Consider the following 21286-nt stretch of genomic DNA (forward strand, 5'->3'; position numbering starts at 1 on the left):
TGTGTGCGAGAGGGAGAGAATGTGTGCGAGAATGTGTGAGAGGGAGAGAATGTGTGTGAGAATGTGTGAGAGGGAGAGAATGTGTGTGAGAGGGAGTGAATGTGTGAGAGAGGGAGAGAATGTGTGTGAGAGGGAGAGGATGTGCGTGAGAGAGAGAGAATGTGTGTGAGAGTGAAAGAGTGTGTGAGAATGTGTGCAAGAGTGTGTGAGAATGTGTGCGAATGTGTGCGAGGGAGAGAGCGTGTGAGAATGTGTGCGAGGGAGAGAGCGTGTGAGAATGTGTGCGAGGGAGAGAGCGTATGAGAATGGGTGCGAGCGAGAGAGCGTGTGAGAATGTGTGCGCGAGGGAGAGAGTGTGAGAATGTGTGCGCGAGGGAGAGAGTGTGAGAATGTATGCGCGAGGGAGAGAGTGTGAGAATGTATGCACGAGGGAGAGAGTGTGAGAATGTGTGCGAGAGGGAGAGAGTGTGAGAATGTGCGAGAGGGAGAGAGTGTGAGAATGGGCGAGAGGGAGAGAGTGTGAGAATGGGCGAGAGGGAGAGAGTATGAGAATGGGCCGAGAGAGAGAGTGTGAGAATGGGCGAGAGGGAGAGAGTGTGCGAGAGGGAGAGAGTGTGCGAGAGGGAGAGAGTGTGCGAGAGGGAGAGAGTGTGCGAGAGGGAGAGAGGGAGAGAGTGTGCGAGAGGGAGAGAGTGTGCGAGAGGGAGAGAGTGTGCGAGAGGGAGAGAGTGAGTGAGAGAGTGTGCGCGAGGGAGAGAGTGTGTGAGAGAATGTGTGCGAGGGAGAGAGTGTGTGAGAGAATGTGTGCGAGAGAGTGAGTGAGAGAATGTGTGCGTGGGAGAGAGTGAGTGAGAGTGTGTGCGAGGGAGAGAGTGTGTGCGAGGGAGAGAGTGTGTGAGAATGTGTGCGAGGGAGAGAGTGTGAGAGAGGGAGAGAATGTGTGTGAGAGGGAGAGAATGTGTGCGAGAGGGAGAGAATGTGTGCGAGAATGTGTGAGAGGGAGAGAATGTGTGTGAGAATGTGTGAGAGGGAGAGAATGTGTGTGAGAATGTGTGAGAGGGAGAGAATGTGTGTGAGAATGTGTGAGAGGGAGAGAATGTGTGTGAGAGGGAGAGAATGTGTGAGAGAGGGAGAGAATGTGTGTGAGAGGGAGAGGATGTGTGCGAGAGGGAGAGAGGGAGAGAGTGTGCGAGAGGGAGAGAGTGTGAGAGTGTGCGAGAGGGAGAGAGTGAGTGAGAGAGTGTGTGCGAGGGAGAGAGTGTGTGCGAGGGAGAGAGTGTGTGAGAGAATGTGTGCGAGAGAGTGAGTGAGAGAATGTGTGCGTGGGAGAGAGTGAGTGAGAATGTGTGCGAGGGAGAGAGTGTGTGCGTGAGAGAGAATGTGCGTGAGACAGAGAGAATGTGTGTGAGAGTGAAAGAGTGTGTGAGAATGTGTGCGAGAGTGTGTGAGAATGTGTGCGAGAGTGTGTGCGAATGTGTGCAATAATGTGTGCGAGGGAGAGAGCGTGAGAATGTGTGCGAGGGAGACAGCGTGTGAGAATGTGTGCGAGGGAGAGAGAGTGTGAGAATGTGTGCGCGAGGGAGAGAGTGTGAGAATGTGTGCGCGAGGGAGAGAGTGTGAGAATGTCAGCGCGAGGGAGAGAGTGTGAGAATGTGTGCGGGAGGGAGAGAGTGTGAGAATGTGCGAGAGGGAGAGAGTGTGAGAATGTGCGAGAGGGAGAAAGTGTGCGAGAAGGAGAGAGTGTGAGAGTGTGCGAGAGGGAGAGAGTGTGAGAGTGTGCGAGAGGGAGAGAGTGTGTGAGAGGGAGAGAGTGTGAGAATGTGCGAGAGGGAGAGAGTGTGCGAGAGGGAGAGAGTGTGCGAGAGGGAGAGAGTGTGCGAGAGGGAGAGAGTGTGAGAATGTGCGAGAGAGAGAGAGAGTGTGCGAATGTGCGAGAGGGAGAGAGTGTGCGAGAGGGAGAGAGTGTGCGAGAGGGAGAGAGTGTGCGAGAGGGAGAGAGTGTGCGAATGTGCGAGAGGGAGAGAGTGTGCAAATGTGCGAGAGGGAGAGAGTGTGCGAGAGGGAGAGAGGGAGAGAGTGTGTGCGAGGGAGAGAGTGAGTGAGAGAGTGTGTGCGAGGGAGAGAGTGTGTGCGAGGGAGAGAGTGTGTGAGAGAATGTGTGCGAGGGAGAGAGTGAGTGAGAGAATGTGTGCGAGGAAGAGAGTGATTGAGAATGTGTGCGAGGGAGAGAGTGTGTGAGAATGTGTGCGAGTGAGAGAGTGTGTGAGAGGGAGAGAGTGTGTGCGAGGGAGAGAGTGTGTGCGAGGGAGAGAGTGTGTGAGAATGTGTGCGAGGGAGAGTGTGTGTGAGAATGTGTGCGAGGGAGAGAGTGTGTGCGAGGGAGAGAGTGTGTGAGAGTGTGTGTGCGAGGGAGAGAGTGTGTGAGAGAATGTGTGCGAGGGAGAGAGTGAGTGAGAGAATGTGTGCGAGGGAGAAAGTGAGTGAGAGAATGTGTGCGAGGGAGAGAGTGAGTGAGAGAATGTGTGCGAGGGAGAGAGTGAGTGAGAGAATGTGTGCGAGGGAGAGAGTGAGTGAGAGAATGTGTGCGAGGGAGAGAGTGAGTGAGAATGTGTGCGAGGGAGGGAGTGAGTGAGAATGTGTGCGAGGGAGAGAGTGTGTGCGAGGGAGAGAGTGAGTGCAAGGGAGAGAGTGTGTGAGAATGTGTGCGAGGGAGAGAGTGTGCGCGAGGGAGAGAGTGTGTGAGAGGGAGAGAGTGTGTGCGAGGGAGTGAGTATGTGCGAGGGAGAGAGTGTGTGCGAGGGAGAGAGAGTGTGAGAATGTGTGCGAGGGAGAGAGTGTGTGAGAATGTGTGCGAGGGAGAGAGTGTGTGAGAATGTGTGCGAGAGGGAGAGAGTGTGCGAATGTGCGAGAGGGAGAGAGTGTGCGAATGTGCGAGAGGGAGAGAGTGTGCGAGACGGAGAGAGTGTGCGAGACGGAGAGAGTGTGTGCGAGGGAGAGAGTGAGTGAGAGAGTGTGTGCGAGGGAGAGAGTGTGTGCGAGGGAGAGAGTGTGTGCGAGGGAGAGAGTGTGTGAGAGAATGTTCGCGAGGGAGAGAGTGTGTGAGAGAATGTGTGCGAGGGAGAGAGTGTGTGAGAGAATGTGTGCGAGGGAGAGAGTGAGTGAGAGAATGTGTGCGAGGGAGAGAGTGAGTGAGAGAATGTGTGCGAGGAAGAGAGTGATTGAGAATGTGTGCGAGGGAGAGAGTGTGTGAGAATGTGTGCGAGGGAGAGAGTGTGAGAGTGTGTGCGAGGGAGAGAGTGTGTGCGAGGGAGAGAGTGTGTGCGAGGGAGAGAGTGTGTGAGAATGTGTGCGAGGGAGAGTGTGTGTGAGAGAATGTGTGCGAGGGAGAGAGTGAGTGAGAGAATGTGTGCGAGGGAGAGAGTGAGTGAGAGAATGTGTGCGAGGGAGAGAGTGAGTGAGAGAATGTGTGCGAGGGAGAGAGTGAGTGAGAGAATGTGTGCGAGGGAGAGAGTGAGTGAGAATGTATGCGAGGGAGGGAGTGAGTGAGAATGTGTGCGAGGGAGAGAGTGTGTGAGAGAGTGTGTGCGAGGGAGAGAGTGTGTGAGAGAGTGTGTGCGAGGGAGAGAGTGAGTGAGAGAATGTGTGCGAGGGAGAAAGTGAGTAAGAGAATGTGTGCGAGGGAGAGAGTGAGTGAGAGAATGTGTGCGAGGGAGAGAGTGAGTGAGAGAATGTGTGCGAGGGAGAGAGTGAGTGAGAGAATGTGTGCGAGGGAGAGAGTGAGTGAGAATGTGTGCGAGGGAAGGAGTGAGTGAGAATGTGTGCGAGGGAGAGAGTGTGTGCGAGGGAGAGAGTGAGTGCAAGGGAGAGAGTGTGTGAGAATGTGTGCGAGGGAGAGAGTGTGCGCGAGGGAGAGAGTGTGTGAGAGGGAGAGAGTGTGTGAGAGGGAGAGAGTGTGCGAGGGAGAGAGTATGTGCGAGGGAGAGAGTGTGTGCGAGGGAGAGAGTGTGTGAGAATGTGTGCGAGGGAGAGAGTGTGTGAGAATGTGTGCGAGGGAGAGAGTGTGTGAGAATGTGTGCGAGGGAGAGAGTGTGAGAATGTGTGCGAGGGAGAGAGTGTGAGAGTGTGTGCGAGGGAGAGAGTGTGAGAGTGTGTGCGAGGGAGAGAGTGTGTGAGAGGGAGAGAGTGTGTGTGAGGGAGAGAGTGTGTGAGAGAATGTGTGCGAGGGAGAGAGTGAGTGAGAGAATGTGTGCGAGGGAGAGAGTGAGTGAGAGAATGTGTGCGAGGGAGGAGTGAGTGAGAGAATGTGTGCGAGGGAGTGAGTGAGTGAGAATGTGTGCGAGGGAGAGAGTGAGTGAGAATGTGTGCGAGGGAGAGAGTGAGTGCGAGGGAGAGAGTGTGTGAGAATGTGTGCGAGGGAGAGAGTGAGTTAGAATGTGTGCGAGGGAGAGAGTGAGTGCGAGGGAGAGAGTGTGTGGGAATGTGTGCGAGGGAGAGTGTGTGTGCGAGGGAGAGTGTGTGTGCGAGGGAGAGAGTGTGTGAGAGTGTGTGCGAGGGAGAGAGTGTGTGCGAGGGAGAGAGTGTGTGCGAGGGAGAGAGTGTGTGAGAATGTGTGCGAGGGAGAGAGTGTGAGAGAATGTGTGCGAGGGAGAGAGTGTGAGAATGTGTGAGAGGGAGAGAGTGTGTGAGTGGGAGAGAGTGTGTGCGAGGGAGAGAGTGTGCGCGAGGGAGAGAGTGTGAGAATGTGTGAGAGGGAGAGTGTGTGTGAGAATGTGTGCGAGGGAGAGAGTGTGGGAGAATGTGTGCGAGGGAGAGTGTGTGGGAGAATGTGTGCGAGGGAGAGAGTGTGTGAGAGGGAGAGAGTGTGTGAGAGGGAGAGAGTGTGTGAGAATGTGTGAGAGGGAGAGAGTGTGTGAGAGGGAGAGAGTGTGTGAGAATGTGTGAGAGGGAGAGAGTGTGTGAGAATGTGTGAGAGGGAGAGAGTGTGAGAGAGGGAGAGAGTGTGTGAGAGGGAGAGAGTGTGTGAGAGGGTGAGAGTGTGTGAGAGGGTGAGAGGGAGAGAGTGTGCGAGACGGAGAGAGTGTGCGAGACGGAGAGAGTGTGTGCAAGGGAGAGAGTGAGTGAGAGAGTGTGTGCGAGGGAGAGAGTGTGTGCGAGGGAGAGAGTGTGTGCGAGGGAGAGAGTGTGTGAGAGAATGTGTGCGAGGGAGAGACTGAGTGAGAGAATGTGTGCGAGGGAGAGACTGAGTGAGAGAATGTGTGCGAGGGAGAGAGTGAGTGAGAGAATGTGTGCGAGGGAGAGAGTGAGTGAGAGAATGTGTGCGAGGAAGAGAGTGATTGAGAATGTGTGCGAGGGAGAGAGTGTGTGAGAATGTGTGCGAGGGAGAGAGTGTGTGCGAGGGAGAGAGTGTGTGCGAGGGAGAGAGTGTGTGCGAGGGAGAGAGTGTGTGCGAGGGAGAGAGTGTGTGAGAATGTGTGCGAGGGAGAGAGTGTGAGAGTGTGTGCGAGGGAGAGAGTGTGTGCGAGGGAGAGAGTGTGTGCGAGGGAGAGAGTGTGTGAGAATGTGTGCGAGGGAGAGTGTGTGTGAGAATGTGTGCGAGGGAGAGAGTGTGTGCGAGGGAGAGAGTGTGTGAGAGAATGTGTGCGAGGGAGAGAGTGAGTGAGAGAATGTGTGCGAGGGAGAAAGTGAGTGAGAGAATGTGTGCGAGGGAGAGAGTGAGTGAGAGAATGTGTGCGAGGGAGAGAGTGAGTGAGAGAATGTGTGCGAGGGAGAGAGTGAGTGAGAGAATGTGTGCGAGGGAGAGAGTGAGTGAGAGAATGTGTGCGAGGGAGAGAGTGAGTGAGAATGTATGCGAGGGAGGGAGTGAGTGAGAATGTGTGCGAGGGAGAGAGTGTGTGCGAGGGAGAGAGTGAGTGCAAGGGAGAGAGTGTGTGAGAATGTGTGCGAGGGAGAGAGTGTGCGCGAGGGAGAGAGTGTGCGCGAGGGAGAGAGTGTGTGAGAGGGAGAGAGTGTGTGCGAGGGAGAGAGTATGTGCGAGGGAGAGAGTGTGTGAGAATGTGTGCGAGGGAGAGAGTGTGTGAGAGTGTGTGCGAGGGAGAGAGTGTGTGAGAGAATGTGTGCAAGGGAGAGAGTGAGTGAGAGAATGTGTGCGAGGGAGAAAGTGAGTAAGAGAATGTGTGCGAGGGAGAGAGTGAGTGAGAGAATGTGTGCGAGGGAGAGAGTGAGTGAGAGAATGTGTGTGAGGGAGAGAGTGAGTGAGAGAATGTGTGCGAGGGAGAGAGTGAGTGAGAATGTGTGCGAGGGAAGGAGTGAGAATGTGTGCGAGGGAGAGAGTGTGTGCGAGGGAGAGAGTGAGTGCAAGGGAGAGAGTGTGTGAGAATGTGTGCGAGGGAGAGAGTGAGTGCAAGGGAGAGAGTGTGTGAGAATGTGTGCGAGGGAGAGAGTGTGCGCGAGGGAGAGAGTGTGTGAGAGGGAGAGAGTGTGTGAGAGGGAGAGAGTGTGCGAGGGAGAGAGTATGTGCGAGGGAGAGAGTGTGTGCGAGGGAGAGAGTGTGTGAGAATGTGTGCGAGGGAGAGAGTGTGTGAGAATGTGTGCGAGGGAGAGAGTGTGAGAATGTGTGCGAGGGAGAGAGTGTGAGAGTGTGTGCGAGGGAGAGAGTGTGAGAGTGTGTGCGAGGGAGAGAGTGTGTGAGAGGGAGAGAGTGTGTGTGAGGGAGAGAGTGTGTGAGAGAATGTGTGCGAGGGAGAGAGTGAGTGAGAGAATGTGTGCGAGGGAGAGAGTGAGTGAGAGAATGTGTGCGAGGGAGGAGTGAGTGAGAGAATGTGTGCGAGGGAGGGAGTGAGTGAGAATGTGTGCGAGGGAGAGAGTGAGTGAGAATGTGTGCGAGGGAGAGAGTGAGTGCGAGGGAGAGAGTGTGTCAGAATGTGTGCGAGGGAGAGAGTGAGTGAGAATGTGTGCGAGGGAGAGAGTATGTGGGAATGTGTGCGAGGGAGAGTGTGTGTGCGAGGGAGAGTGTGTGTGCGAGGGAGAGAGAGTGTGAGAGTGTGTGCGAGGGAGAGAGTGTGTGCGAGGGAGAGAGTGTGTGCGAGGGAGAGAGTGTGTGAGAATGTGTGCGAGGGAGAGAGTGTGAGACAATGTGTGCGAGGGAGAGAGTGTGAGAATGTGTGAGAGGGAGAGAGTGTGTGAGTGGGAGAGAGTGTGCGAGGGAGAGAGTGTGTGCGAGGGAGAGAGTGCGCGAGGGAGAGAGTGTGAGAATGTGTGAGAGGGAGAGTGTGTGTGAGAATGTGTGCGAGGGAGAGAGTGTGGGAGAATGTGTGCGAGGGAGAGTGTGTGGGAGAATGTGTGCGAGGGAGAGAGTGTGTGAGAGGGAGAGAGTGTGTGAGAGGGAGAGAGTGTGTGAGAATGTGTGAGAGGGAGAGAGTGTGTGAGAGGGAGAGAGTGTGTGAGAATGTGTGAGAGGGAGAGAGTGTGTGAGAGGGAGAGAGTGTGTGAGAATGTGTGAGAGGGAGAGAGTGTGTCAGAATGTGTGAGAATGAGAGAGTGTGTGAGAATGAGAGAGTGTGTGAGAATGCGTGAGAGGGAGAGAGTGTGTGAGAATGTGTGAGAGGGAGACAGTGTGTGAGAATGTGTGAGAGGGAGAGAGTGTGTGAGAATGTGTGAGAGGGAAGAGTGTGTGAGAATGTGTGAGAGGGAGAGAGTGTGTGAGAGGGAGAGAGTGTGTGAGAATGTGTGCGAGGGAGAGAGTGTGTGAGAATGTGTGAGAGGAAGAGAGTGTGAGAGAGGGAGAGAGTGTGAGAGAGGGAGAGAGAGTGTGAGAGGGAGAGAGTGTGAGAGAGGGACAGAGTGTGTGAGAGGGAGAGAGTGTGAGAGAGGGAGAGAGTGTGTGAGAGGGAGAGAGTGTGTGAGAGGGAGAGAGTGTGTGAGAGGGAGAGAGTGTGTGAGAGGGTGAGAGTGTGTGAGAGGGTGAGAGGGAGAGAATGTGTGAGAGGGAGAGAGTGTGTGAGAATGTGTGAGAGGGAGAGAGTGTGTGAGAATGTGTGAGAGGGAGAGAGTGTGAGAATGTGTGTGAGGGAGAGAGTGTGTGTGAGGGAGAGAGTGTGTGAGAGGGAGGGAGTGTGTGTGAGGGAGAGAGTGTGTGAGAGGGAGAGAGTGTGTGAGAATGTGTGAGAGGGAGAGAGTGTGTGAGAATGTGTGAGAGGGAGAGAGTGTGTGAGAATGTATGAGAGGGAGAGTGTGTGTGAGGGAGAGAGTGTGCGAGAGGGAGAGAGTGTGCGAGAGGGAGAGAGTATGCGAGAATGTGCGAGAGGGAGAGAGTGTGCGAGAATGTGCGAGAGGGAGAGAGTGTGCGAGAGGGAGAGAGTATGCGAGAATGTGCGAGAGGGAGAGAGTGTGCGAGAATGTGCGAGAGGGAGAGAGTGTGCGAGAATGTGCGAGAGGGAGAGAGTGTGCGAGAGGGAGAGAGTGTGTGAGAATGTTTGAGAGGGAGAGAGTGTGTGAGAATGTGTGAGAGGGAGAGAGTGTGTGAGAATGTGTGAGAGGGAGAGTGTGTGTGAGAGTGTGTGAGAGGGAGAGAGTGTGTGAGAGAACGAGCGAGAGAGTGTGAGAGTGTGAGAGAATGAGCGAGAGAGGAGAGAGAGTGAGTGTGAGAGGGTGTGTGTGTGTGAGCAAGACAAGGAGTGTGTGTGTGTGTATGGGAGAGTGTGTGTGTGAGGGAGAGAGAGGGAGTCTGCGTGTGTCTGAGCGAGAGTGAGTGAGAGGAAGAGAGAGGGAAAGTGTGTGTGAGGGAGAGAGTGTGTGTGAAGGAGAGAGAAGGAGTGTGTGTGTGTATGAAGGAGAGAGAGAGTGTGTGTGTATGTGAAGGAGAGTGTTTGTGTATGTGTGTAAGGGAGAGAATGTGTGGTTGTGTGAGAGGGAGAGTAAGATTTTGTAAGGCAGAGAATGTGTGTGAGGGGGAGAGAGAGAGAGTGTGTGTGTGAGTGAGGAGAGAGTGTGTGTATGAGGGACAGTGTGTGTGAGGAAGAAGAGGGACTGAGGAAGAGAGAGGATTTGGGTGTGTATGAGGGAGAGTGTGTGAGAGGAAGAGAGGGACTGTGTGTGAGGGAGAGAGAGGATATGTGTGTGTGTGTGAGCAAGTGTGTGTGTATGTGAGCGAGAGTGTGTGTGAGCAAGAGAGAGTCTATGTGTGTGGGAGAGAGAGTCTGTGCATGTATGTGTGTGTGATAGAGAGAGAGAGAGTAAGAGAATGTGTGTGTCGGTGAGTGTATGGTCGGGTCACCTGTAGTGTGACATGAACCCAAGAACCTATTTGAGTCTGTCCTCACGGTTACCGAACTTGGCTATCAGCCTTTGTTCAGTGACTCTGCGTTGTTGCATATCCAAAGTCTGCCTTGATGCAAATGCTCCGACAACGGATGAATGGACACTGCACAACAATTGCCAGACAGGGATGTTCCCTCCCAGTGGGGGAACACTTCAACAGTCAAGGACATTCGGTCTCAGATTTTTGGAAAAACATACTCCAAGGCAGACTTCAGGATATGCAATAACGTAGAATCGCTGAGCAGAGGCTGATAGCCAAGTTCGGTACCCATGAGGACAGCCTCTACCAGGATGTTGGATTCACGTCATACTACAGGTGATCCCTGCACACATGCACACATATGCGCACACATTCACGCACACAGACCCTATCTCATACACACACAGTCTCTCTTACAATAGAAAAAGTGTCCTATATTTGTTTATTGTGTACACCCTCTCACAGGCATATACTCTGTCACACTCACACACACGCGCTCTCAAGTGCACACACACACTCTTTCTCACACACACACACACACACACACACACTCTCTCAAGCACAAACGTACACCTTGTCACACACACTCTCCCACTCACATGCACGCTCTCCCACACACACACTCTCTCCCTTACATACACACTCTATCTCTCTCCCTCACACACAGTGTCTCTCACTCTCTCTCCCTCCTACACATATACAAATACTTTTCCTCTCCCTCACCCTCACCTGCCCCCCCCCCCCCATCTCACACACACACACACGTGCATACATACACGTCAGTCTAAAGGGTAAATTTGCATTTGCAGATACATTCTATTTTGTTCAAAAAGCACACAATCTGTTGGCAGTCAGTCCATGTGACACTTTATTAATTCCTACTGAGGGAGTAAAGCTAGTCTGACTCCAGGTTAGGAGACAAACAGACTCTTCCCCCACATGTTTAATGCATTGTCTGAGCTGAGATGTTACTTTATTTTATATACTGATAAAACCTTAAGTTATCTTGGGGCAATGACTTGAAACAAATTCTAGGATTTACATATTAATTAATTGAAACCTGCATCCCCATTCTAAGTGATTAAAAACTTAACAGCTATCTAGGTTTGTCCAATAAGTCGCATCAGTTGAATGACACTTTGATCTTTTACTTATAAATTCTGTGTCCTATATATCCTTCCCCACGAGTACCTGATGAAGGGGCAGAACTCCGAAAGCTTTATTTTCAAATAAACCTGTTGCTGTATAACCTGATGTCATGTGATTTTCAACTTTATTTGCATGTAACAGTACATGGACTCTGACCAGCTCACTCAGAGCCGGTCGTTAGAGTAGTGAGAATCTCTGAGACTCCTTTTTATATCTGTCAGCCAGACTCACTGACTGGGGCCATTAACCTGGGCTAATCAGGGATCTCATACTGAATGAAATCCACCTGGCCTCATTCCAATCATTACACCGCACAATAAACTGGTAACGTGTTTTTAAAAGGTCAACAATCACTTCCACAATTTTTTGTTTTTAAGACAGTCCTTTCCTCTCTATTCAGAAATATAGAAAAACAAACAGATATAGTCTTTATATCACAAAGCAGATGATCTCAACCACTGAAGAGAATGAGTTTGCATTTAGGTTAGTGTGATTACTTTTTTGCAGTTCATATAAGGCTTTGAAAGAAATTGTAATGTATTCTAAGTATGCTTCAGCATTCAATTTAACCGTAGAAGCTGAGTTACAGGTAGATGCACAAGTTGCAAGAGTATTTTTGCTTTCCATCAGTTTGCAGCATTGATGCTCTGAAACCATAACAGATTATATTGTTGAAACATTTCTAACTTCAGTTATCAATGAGAGAGAATTGGATGAATTTCTACAAATTCAACATAATTTTCCACATAGATTTAATTTCAATTACATAATTTTAGATGAAGCATGAATCGCTGTAGAAGAAATAATTGAAGTGGAATAGAAAAAGTGTCCTATATTTGTTTATTACAAAATATATGCATGTACAGATGTTACTCTATAAAAAGGATCTCAATCAAATTTCGTAATTAAATATGTTTAGTGATGTTAATCAATGTCTCAACAATTTAAAGACACTGAACAGTTGAAACCACACATCATTTATATGGAGCAGAACAAGATTGAGAAAAGTATATTTTGTCCAATTAATTCATATTTCTGTGGTGAGTCTGTCATGATTGAAATGTTTGTATTTGTGCTTTTTAGTTTTAAAAATCCTTCATTTCTGTGAGTATTCCTTGAAAAGCCAGCATTTGTTCCCATCCCTAATTGCCCATGTGAAGGTGCAGACAAGCTACCTTCTTGAATGATTGTAGTCAACATTGCTGTTAGGAAATGTATTCCAGGATTTTGATTCAGTCGCACTAAAGGATTAGTGATATAATTCCAAGCAGATGACAAGTGATCTGAAGAGCAATTTGCAGTTGTTTCCATGTTTCTTCATTGCTTATCCTTGTCTATGGCTAGACAGTGGTATTGAAGAAGCCTTTGCAAGTTGCTGCAGTGAATTTTGTAGATGGTGAAAACAACTGTTATTGTACACCAGAGTGAGTAGCTGTTGAATGTTTTAATGAGGTTCTGATCAAGTTTGCTTTGAATAGTGTCAAGCTTCTTGTATTGTTTATGAGAATTGTAGTTGTATGAGATTACCATGGACAATCTGGCTGAAATTTAGCTGTACTAGTAGCTTCCTCCAATTCTTCAGCTCAAGATTCTCCTACTCTTAATCCTTCTTTTACTCTTGTACTATTTATCCATTGCAAATCAGTAAGTTAATTGTAAGGCATTCTGTCACTTTTAACTGTTGACTTTGTTTTCTGTGATTGTTAATTTTTTGGTGTCTTTAAGACTCTTAAGTCACCTTGATCCTTTACATTCCAGACATTTTACTTCATATAAACTGGGTAGAAAGACAGGTAAAATTAGTGAGTTATCTGTCATTCAAATACAAATTTTATTGTCATTTCTAATATTCACTCCAAGGATCAAGGGTTGGGATGAAGCACCCAATAAAGCATGCAGAAACTTTAGAAATTTATTCAAAGCAGTCTTCAGTTAGTCCATTAGGAGTCCTATGGCAGAATCCCCTGCAGATTTCCTGCCTGGTTGAAAAGTTGGCCACGAGCAGAAAGAATTAAGAGCTTCACCAGGTTAGGTGAATATTTCCTTTCTGGGGACACAAGAAGCAGGATTGTTCCACTGTCCCCCATGTTTTGGGACATGGTCTTGGACTTATCAGCATCACTCTCAAAATCACGTAAGAGTCACATGTGGTTATCTCCTACCTGCAGCTGTTTTTCATTACCTTCTCTCCCAGCTGTGGATGAAGTGTGTTAGCAATAGTTAAATGAAGTTCAGTAGTTAAATTTGCCAGTGTTTCCTGCTACCTATTGAATCTGCACAACCATCTTGTTAGAAAAGCTTTCTACCTGAAAATTCCACTGAGTTAAAATCTATCTGTCATGTATCTGCTGCAGGTCTGGAATGATCGAACCAAGATTGATTAGAGATGAGCATGTCTATTAAGCCAAGTTAAGTTTAGGGATTATTTTCTAACTTTGTACTTCCAGCAGGGAAAAATAAGCCTTCAGAAAATCATGAACAGTTAACAAATTTCTGATATGTGCATTATGGCACACATGACTCCCAGCTGCAAATATGAGGATAATAAAATCAAAGCAGCTTAAAAGTCAAATTGTCCTTGAAAATTCATGTTTTATGAAGACACCATTGTTAACCAGTTCCAGCTGTTATCTGTGTCTAAAAAGCGTTTTTGCCTTGAAAGTATGAATGTGTTTGAAGACATTTTAGCAAAAAGCTATGATGTGTATATCAAATGAAACTTGTGCTTGATTAATTTGTCTAAATCTTGTATCCAGAGATGATTCTTCTCCTTGAGACAGAGTATTGTTGGTCAAAGGAAGTGTGGGTTTTGCTTCTGCAGGGTTTTTGTTCTTTCTGTACAAGCATAGCAAATTCTAGTGAAGGGGCATTACTTCTGATGTTCAAACTTGGCTCCACAGTTTTGAACCAGAAACAAGTATATTCGATAAATCTTAGTGAATCCAAAAGCGGTGGAAGGAGGCGCTGATGTTATTTTCTGCGAGGAAAGAAAAATGGATTGCTGATTATCTTATACATTTATCTAATACAGTGCTTACAAATGCAGAAAGCAAAGCTCAACATGTCAATACAACCTGAATATTTGGCCAACTGTCCTGTGGCTCAGTGTCGCAACATAATGGGAAAAGACTCTGAAGTTTTGACAGCCAAGCTGGCTGGTGATGGTCAATGTGATGCCTGGTAGCATTGCATAGGATTAAGGCAAACTGCAGCATATATAAATGTAGATCTGAGAAAGTGATTGGAGTATTCAAACTCAAAAAAATGTGACCCCAGTGACAAAATTCCTGCTGTGCTCAGTGACTGTTCCAAGTTAATCTTTACCATTATATATGTGTGTGATATTATTTGTCCTCACAGCGTCCATGTGTGAATGGGTTGCTCATGACACCTAAAAGTAATGCCCTTCATGCTGTATTTGATCTCAGATAGCAGTGCTTTATTTTAAAATCTAATTTGTTTTAAAATTTGTCTTTCACAGTATGAACCAAGTGACAAATATAACCTAAAATGTACATTTTCTTATGTCTTTCAGGAAACAGTGGAATATGCCTTCCTTATAATTTTTACAATTGAAACATTTTTGAAGATTATTGCATATGGACTGCTGTTACACCCCAATGCTTATGTAAGAAATGGATGGAACTTGATGGATTTTGTAATAGTAATTGTGGGGTAAGTCTAACATTTAATGCAATCCAATGTAACTAACCATTTTAACTTCTTTGGACTTATTTAAATAACCTGCATTACAATTCAGGAGGTTATGAAATGCACGGTGGGTGGATTAGCATAGAAATCACAAAATTTAGATACTAGGTACATGGCTTGGAAATTCCGCTGTTGGTTACATTTCTTCATAAGTTTCTTCACTTCAGTGAAAAATATAAAGGAGTTTTAATACTTTTGCTGTCATTGGCCCATATAGTACAAAGCAATCTCCTAAACTTATGATTTAAAGTTTATGTCACTCACATTATTTACTTTTGAGAAACTTATTTTCCACTTGGCGTGGTTGATAGTGTGGAGCAAGATTGCAGGTTTGTGACCAGTATCACACCACATACAGATCCCAGTTCTGAGGTAGCCTCCAAGTAGCTGAAGAGTGACGATCAAATGATATGTTTCCTCATCATTACTAAAGTGTTGCTTTCCATATTTTAAATTGCGATTGTTTGTGACTTGATAGGCAACTATTTTTGGGTGGCTGAACACAGAAAATCCGAAGGATAAGTTTTGAATGAGGAAAGGAAGTTGAATGAGCAACAAAATGTTATGATTTCAGCTGATGTCTCTACTGAACAAGCCAAATATCAGACTGAAATCTGGCTTGATAGATTTTTTTTTTGAAATTGAGTAGCCTGACCCTGAAATACAAACATTCAATGCTACAAGTATTTGTTTTAACAGGAAAACAGAAATTTATAATAAGTACAATAGAGTAAACCAAGCTATTTACATATCACACAACATGAAAGATTTGAAACACAGTAATAATACTGTATCCCATCCTCATAACATTGCAGCACTTGAATATCAGAGAGAATTTGCTTCTCCTTCAAAGCTATAGTTTTAACTTTACATTTTTTTTCCAATTCACACTCTTGAGAATTTGTTAGCCCCTTTCTTGATTATTCACACACCTGTGCTTAGATTTGCTCAGCTGCAGATGACTCCTCTAGTTTCTATCTGAACACTTCTGGTCAGGAGCTTTCAAACTAAATTGCTTGCATTGTGATGACCTATTTACTAACAGGTGTAAACTTTCAATTGTCGAGAAGAAACTATTTCATATAACTCACTCCGAACAGGACGTCTGTGAACTGAAACTAAAACATTTCCGAGCTATGGGTTTTTTCCCTAAATCCTGATTCTTCTCAACTGATAGCAAGCAAATGCTCTTCCATGTTTCCCCTGTTCACTCATAAAACTCTTCCAAAACATTATAACCCCCCACACCCATATACCCACCACCCACACACAAAGAAATCATGCCCTCACACTCTAATACATTCTGTCCTTCTCTCGCAGATGCACTGGTTTAAAAAAAAATTGTGATTCCAGAAATACTGATGAGTTAGTCATTAAACCCACATACCACTCATTCAAAATTCAAACTTGAAAATAAATTATATTTATTCATATATAGATCACTAAACTTACCTCACATCTTCCCCAAAGAACAATGAAAACATATCTATAAGAGGCATTTTCATTGCCCTTTAAAAATTACAATAACACTATTTCTATATCATATTAGTATTCGTAACATATTGGCATTAAACATTCATTGTGTGACAGAGCACCCATATTTTACTTAAGTCCATCAGTACCACATCACTTGGTGTCCTTCATATATGCCCTTTATAAAACATCCATAATGACATTTTATTTTTTCAACTCTAATGAAATAATTTTAAGTTCTCATTTCAAGACTTTTCCGTGAAATTGTGGTACATATAAATAACGGCTTCTTTCACATTGTTGGTGATGCATATTTCAAAATGATGTAGAGTCAACTTATGACTCAATGTTTTCTTCTCAATTGTTTATTATACATCGTTGGGATAGCATGATGGAATGCAAGCCCCATTATTCCCAAAGTCAAGACAAAAGTTAAAGATTTTTAAAAAGTATGCAGTATTCTCCAATTTGCTTGACATTCATTTGCAGGTTGACTGAAAGTATGGACCAGGCATCTGTATTTAACAAGAATGACTAATTATTGCAAAGAAATAAAATGTAGCTACAGATAAACAAATATGAACTGTCAGCATACAATTATACCAGTTAAAATTCTTACTTGCTTCTATGCTCCCCCTTACATCCACAGATACTGACAAAAAATTGATATTATGAACAGAGAGAAAACTGGGAAAAGAGTTTGGTGGTCTCTGTTCATAAGGAGCTGCTCAGATGGTCCTTGAGTTGATCAGAATGCTGCTTTTTAGTCTTTCTTCTCTCGATACTTCCACTGGTTTCAGCAGGCATAGAGTGGCTGGTTTACACTTCTAGAATGTCGTTGTCTTTTTAATAAAAAGTCATAATTTACTGCAACTGCTGAAGGAAAAAGAAATTGGTTTTCAGGCTTAAAATGACTTTTACTACAGAGAACAGAGCTGGTGAAGATCTGATAACTTCTCCCTCTCTTGTTCAGAGCCCCAAACTTTACAGAAACCCGAGAATGAATCAAATAGTTTTTGGTAGCTGATAGCATTGCTCAGTGCACTAGTGACCAGTTATCAATCAGGTACTTGTTGCAGCTGAAGCGCCATTGTACACACCTGTGCTGCAGCTCATCTGTACCCCTTCTTCTACTACTTCTTAAACTAGCATCTATGTAAATGATGCTAATAGTGAGCATCAGATTACTTGCTTTCAAACCATGCAATAATCCTTCCGCAATTCCACTTATTTTCCTATTTCAGTCTACAAAAGTACAGAAAAATACTTTCACATCCTTCACAAGTTTAATATGTTTGCTGACATGCAATTCCATACCTTTGAAAAATAGTTGACAAGCATTTGATTCCCATCTTGGTATTTTCCAGTAAGGTGTCTGCTGAAGGTGATTTTTCTAGCATCATCAGCCAGTTTGAATGGTTTCACAAAATCTGGTTTGGCTAAAACTGGTAGCGTTTTCAACACAATTTTCAGTTTTCAAACATATGGTGTTTTGGCTTTCATTAACAGGGGGATTAAGTTTAAGATTAGATTACATTACAGTGTGGAAATAGGCCCTTCGGCCCAACAAGTCCACATTGACCCGCCGAAGCGCAACCCACCTATACCCCTACATTTACCCCTTACCTAACACAATGGGCAATTTAGCATGGCCAATTCACCTACCCTGCACATCTTTGGACTGTGGGAGGAAACCGGAGCACCCGGAGGAAACCCACACAGACACTGGGAGAACGTGCAAACTCCACACAGTCAGTCGCCTGAGGTGGGAATTGAACCCGGGTCTCAGGCGCTGTGAGGCAGCAGTGCTAACCACTGTGCCACCGTGCCGCCCACAAAGAGCTGCGAGGTTTTGTCTGGTTAGACCACACTTGGAATATTGTCTCCAGTTCTGGTCACCTCATTATAGGAAGGATGTGGATGCTTCAGAGAGGGTGCAGAGGAGATTTACCAGGATCCTGTCTGGATTGAAGGGCTTGTCTTATGAAGAGAGGTTGAATGAGCTAGGGCTTTTCTCACTGGAGAGAAGGAGGAAGAGAGGTGACTACTAATAGGGGTGTACAATAGGCATAGATAGAATAGATAGCCAGAAACTTTTGCCAGGGCAGAAATGGCTGTCATGAAGGTTCATAATTTTAATGTGATTGAAGGAAGGTATAGGGAGTTGTCAGGGGTAGGTTCTTTACGCAGAGAGTGGTGGGTGTGTGGAATACACTGCCAGTGGTGGTAGTAGAGTCAGAGACATTCGGGACATTTAAGTGACTGCTAGACAAGCACATTGCTGGCCATAAATTGAGGGGTGTGTAGGTTAGATTGATCTTAGATTAAGATAAATGCTGGGCCCGACATTGTAGGCTGAAGGACCTGTACTGTTCTATTTCAAGAAGAGCAATCAATGATGCTTTCCTCTGGAGCTTCGGTGTCCATTATTGTTGGTTTCTGCAGCCTACCTTGCACATTTGGTACGAGCACATGCAATGGACGCATAACATGTTTTCAGTATGGGAAGAAACTGCACATGCACAGTAAAGAGGCATGCAATTGAAACAGATTTTGAACTAGCTTGCCTGCCTCCCTTGACTCGTTTCCTCGTTGTCACAGATTTTAAACTGAATATTTTTGGAATTTTATTTCTTTAAATAGATATTTTTATTAGAAATTTAACATTTTTACAAGTTTACAAAAATAAACAAAACTCTCAGATATAAACATTGATATACAATTAGCTCAAATATACAATAGCCAAAATTTGACAAAAAACAAAAAAAAAACAACAAAAAACCGAAAAGAAAAAAAAACAAACAAAACTCAACTATCTACTAATCTAACCTACAACTAACCAGGGTGTATATTTAAGTCTCTTACATGCTCGGGATGTGTTAGCATCAGATATAATAAAACCCGTATTCGTGCGGGATTCCTCCCCCGAGGGGCAGCGGACCAGCCAGGTTTGTAGTCTCAATTAAATAAAAGCCCTTGTTAGGATAGCCGAAATATCTGTATTTATGTAATTCAAAAAGGGCTGCCATATTTTATAAAATAATTCGGTCTTTTGGTGCACCATATTTGTGAGGAAGTCAAGGGGAACACATTCCATAATTAGTCTGTGCCAATTTGAAAGTCCAGGGGGGCCCTCAGCCACCCAGTTCACCAAAATATTTTTCCTTGCACAGAAAGAAAGAATAGAAAATAGTCTCTTCCCGTACGTGTCCAGGGAGGGAAAGTTCGAAAAGCCCAAGAGGAGAGATACGGGGTCCACTTTTATTTCCGTTCCTAAAATTTCTGTCAGGGTACTTGCTACTTTAGTCCAATATCTACGGATCTTATGACAGGTCCATAGGCAATGTACAAGAGTGCCCACCTCTATTTTGCATTTAGGACACATTGGAGATGCTCCTGCCTTAAATTTTGCCAATCGAACCGGTGCTATATGGGCCCTATGAAGTATCTTCAGCTGGATAGCCTGAGTTCTGTTACAAATAGTAATTCTTCTAGCATTTTCCCAGATATCATTCCACGTTTCTATAGAGATTTCTAGTCCCAGATCCTGATCCCATGTTTTAAGCAGATTATCCATATCTCCCGATACTTCATCATGTAGTAAATGATAAATATTACTGACGGAAGATACCCCCACTGGTCGTAGGACACTACATTCTCTATCTGATTTATAAAGACTATCTAATAACGTAGTCTTCTTCTGTATATAATCTCGAATTTGGAAGTATCGAAAGAGGTCTCCATTGGGTAATCCGAATTTCTGACGCAGCTGTCCGAAAGACATCAGGACCCCATCTTTAAATAAATCCCCGAGACATGAGATACCCCTGGATCTCCAGAGTTTAAAAGTGGCATCTGTTAACCCCGGTTGGAATCCCCATGCTCCCACTATCGGTGCATAGGGGAATGTTTTATGTGAATTACCCTCATTTTGCCGCATTATATTCCAAGCCTTGATTGTATTTAGTATTATAGGGTTTTTACAGTGATCTATAATGATTTTCCTCTTGTCTGAGAATAAAAGGTTAATAAGTGTGTATTTTACTTGAGAAGCCTCGATGTCCAACCAGATTGATTGTGGATCAGACAAGACCCAATCAGCTATGTAACTTAATAGGGAACTTAACTGATATTTCCTAAAATCTGGGAAGTCCAATCGACCCCTTGCCTGTGGAAGCTGGAGCTTCTTCAGCTTAATGAGGGGCCGCCTATGATTATAGATAAAGGAACTCAGCCAGCCGTATAATTTACATAAAGCCGTCCTCGGCAGCATCACCGGAAGCATTCTCATAGGATATAGGAGACGGGGCAGGATATTCATTTTGATTAATGCTATTCTACCCAACCAGGAAATTGGCAGGTCTCCCCATCGCTGGAGGTCCTGCCTTATCCTTTCCAATAAATACACAAAATTAGCCTTATACAACTGACCAAATACTGGAGTAATAAAAATGCCTAAATATAAGAAACCCTCCAGGGACCAGCGAAAGGGAAAAAGGGAACCGTCCGCTAAGCGGGGTATCACAGCAAGGCCACCCATTGGCATAGCCTCCGATTTTGAAAAATTAATTTTATAGCCTGAGAATGCACTAAATGTATTAATAACTTGGATTAAGCGAGGTATGGACATCAAAGGGTTACTGAGGAATAGAAGAACATCATCTGCATAAAGGGTAATTTTATGTTTACCTGTACCAATCCTTGGGGCCACTATATTAGGATCAGCTCGTATAGCTTCTGCTAGTGGTTCAATTATTAGCGTGAATAACAATGGCGAGAGGGGACATCCCTGACGGCAGCCCCTACCCACACTGAAGCTATCCGAGCCTAATCCATTGGTAACCACAACTGCTTTGGGATCACTATACAATGTTGAGACCCATTTGGTAAACACCTGTCCAACGCCAAACCTCTCCAATGTGTAAAACAAATATGACCATTCGACCCTATCAAATGCCTTTTCCGCGTCTAATGAAACCACTACTCCTGGTATCTTTCCCTGATGACAAGCTTGAATCATATTCAGAGCCCTTCTAACGTTATTGGATGATCTACGGCCCTTAATAAACCCCGTCTGATCCTCCTTTATAATATGTGGCAGTATCCTTTCTAGTCTCAGTGCTAACGTTTTAGAGAGGATTTTAAAATCTACATTTAGCAAGGATATTGGTCTGTATGATGTACAATCTTCTGGGTCCTTTCCTTTTTTAAGGATAAGAGAGATATTTGCCTCTTTCAGCGAAGGCGGGAGACAGCCCTGACTATATGCATAGTTATACATGTCCATAAGTGGACCAGCCAGTATTTCTGTAAATTCTTTATAGAATTCAGCTTGAAAGCCATCTGGGCCCAGCGCCTTACCATTTTGAAGGTGCCTAATTGCATCAACTATTTCTTGGGGGTGTAAGAGGAGCATTTAGGACCGATACTTGTTCCGGAGTTAGGTCTGGAAAAGTCAAATTTTTAAAAAATGACTGCATCCTCTTCGTCCTATCTTCACAATCCTTGATTTATATAACTCAGAATAGAATTCTCTAAAGGTCGCATTAATCTTTTTATGATCATGAGTCAAAATACCCGTACTTTCCTTGATAGACATAATAGTCTGGGGGGCCTTTTTTTTCTTTGCAAGAAATGCTAATATCTACCTGGTTTGTC

The 21286-nt window shown here is 45.5% G+C and overlaps 1 protein-coding gene across 13 annotated transcripts in view; it reads left to right on the forward strand.

The window, feature by feature from the left end:
* LOC122559001 (voltage-dependent L-type calcium channel subunit alpha-1D-like) overlaps nucleotides 1-21286 on the forward strand; it is a 672668-nt gene that overhangs the window by 255411 nt on the left and 395971 nt on the right. For all 13 annotated transcript variants that reach the window (XM_087994295.1, XM_087994294.1, XM_043708069.2 and 10 more), the window contains exon 4: nucleotides 13980-14119. In XM_087994295.1, coding sequence (XP_087850421.1) covers nucleotides 13980-14119 — 140 coding nt within the window. The remainder of the gene's footprint in view (nucleotides 1-13979; nucleotides 14120-21286) is intronic.

This window comes from Chiloscyllium plagiosum, unplaced genomic scaffold (assembly GCF_037043375.1).
Source record: "Chiloscyllium plagiosum isolate Xiang-an unplaced genomic scaffold, Cpla_swu_hap1 HiC_scaffold_14, whole genome shotgun sequence".
Taxonomy (NCBI): Eukaryota; Metazoa; Chordata; class Chondrichthyes; order Orectolobiformes; family Hemiscylliidae; genus Chiloscyllium; species Chiloscyllium plagiosum.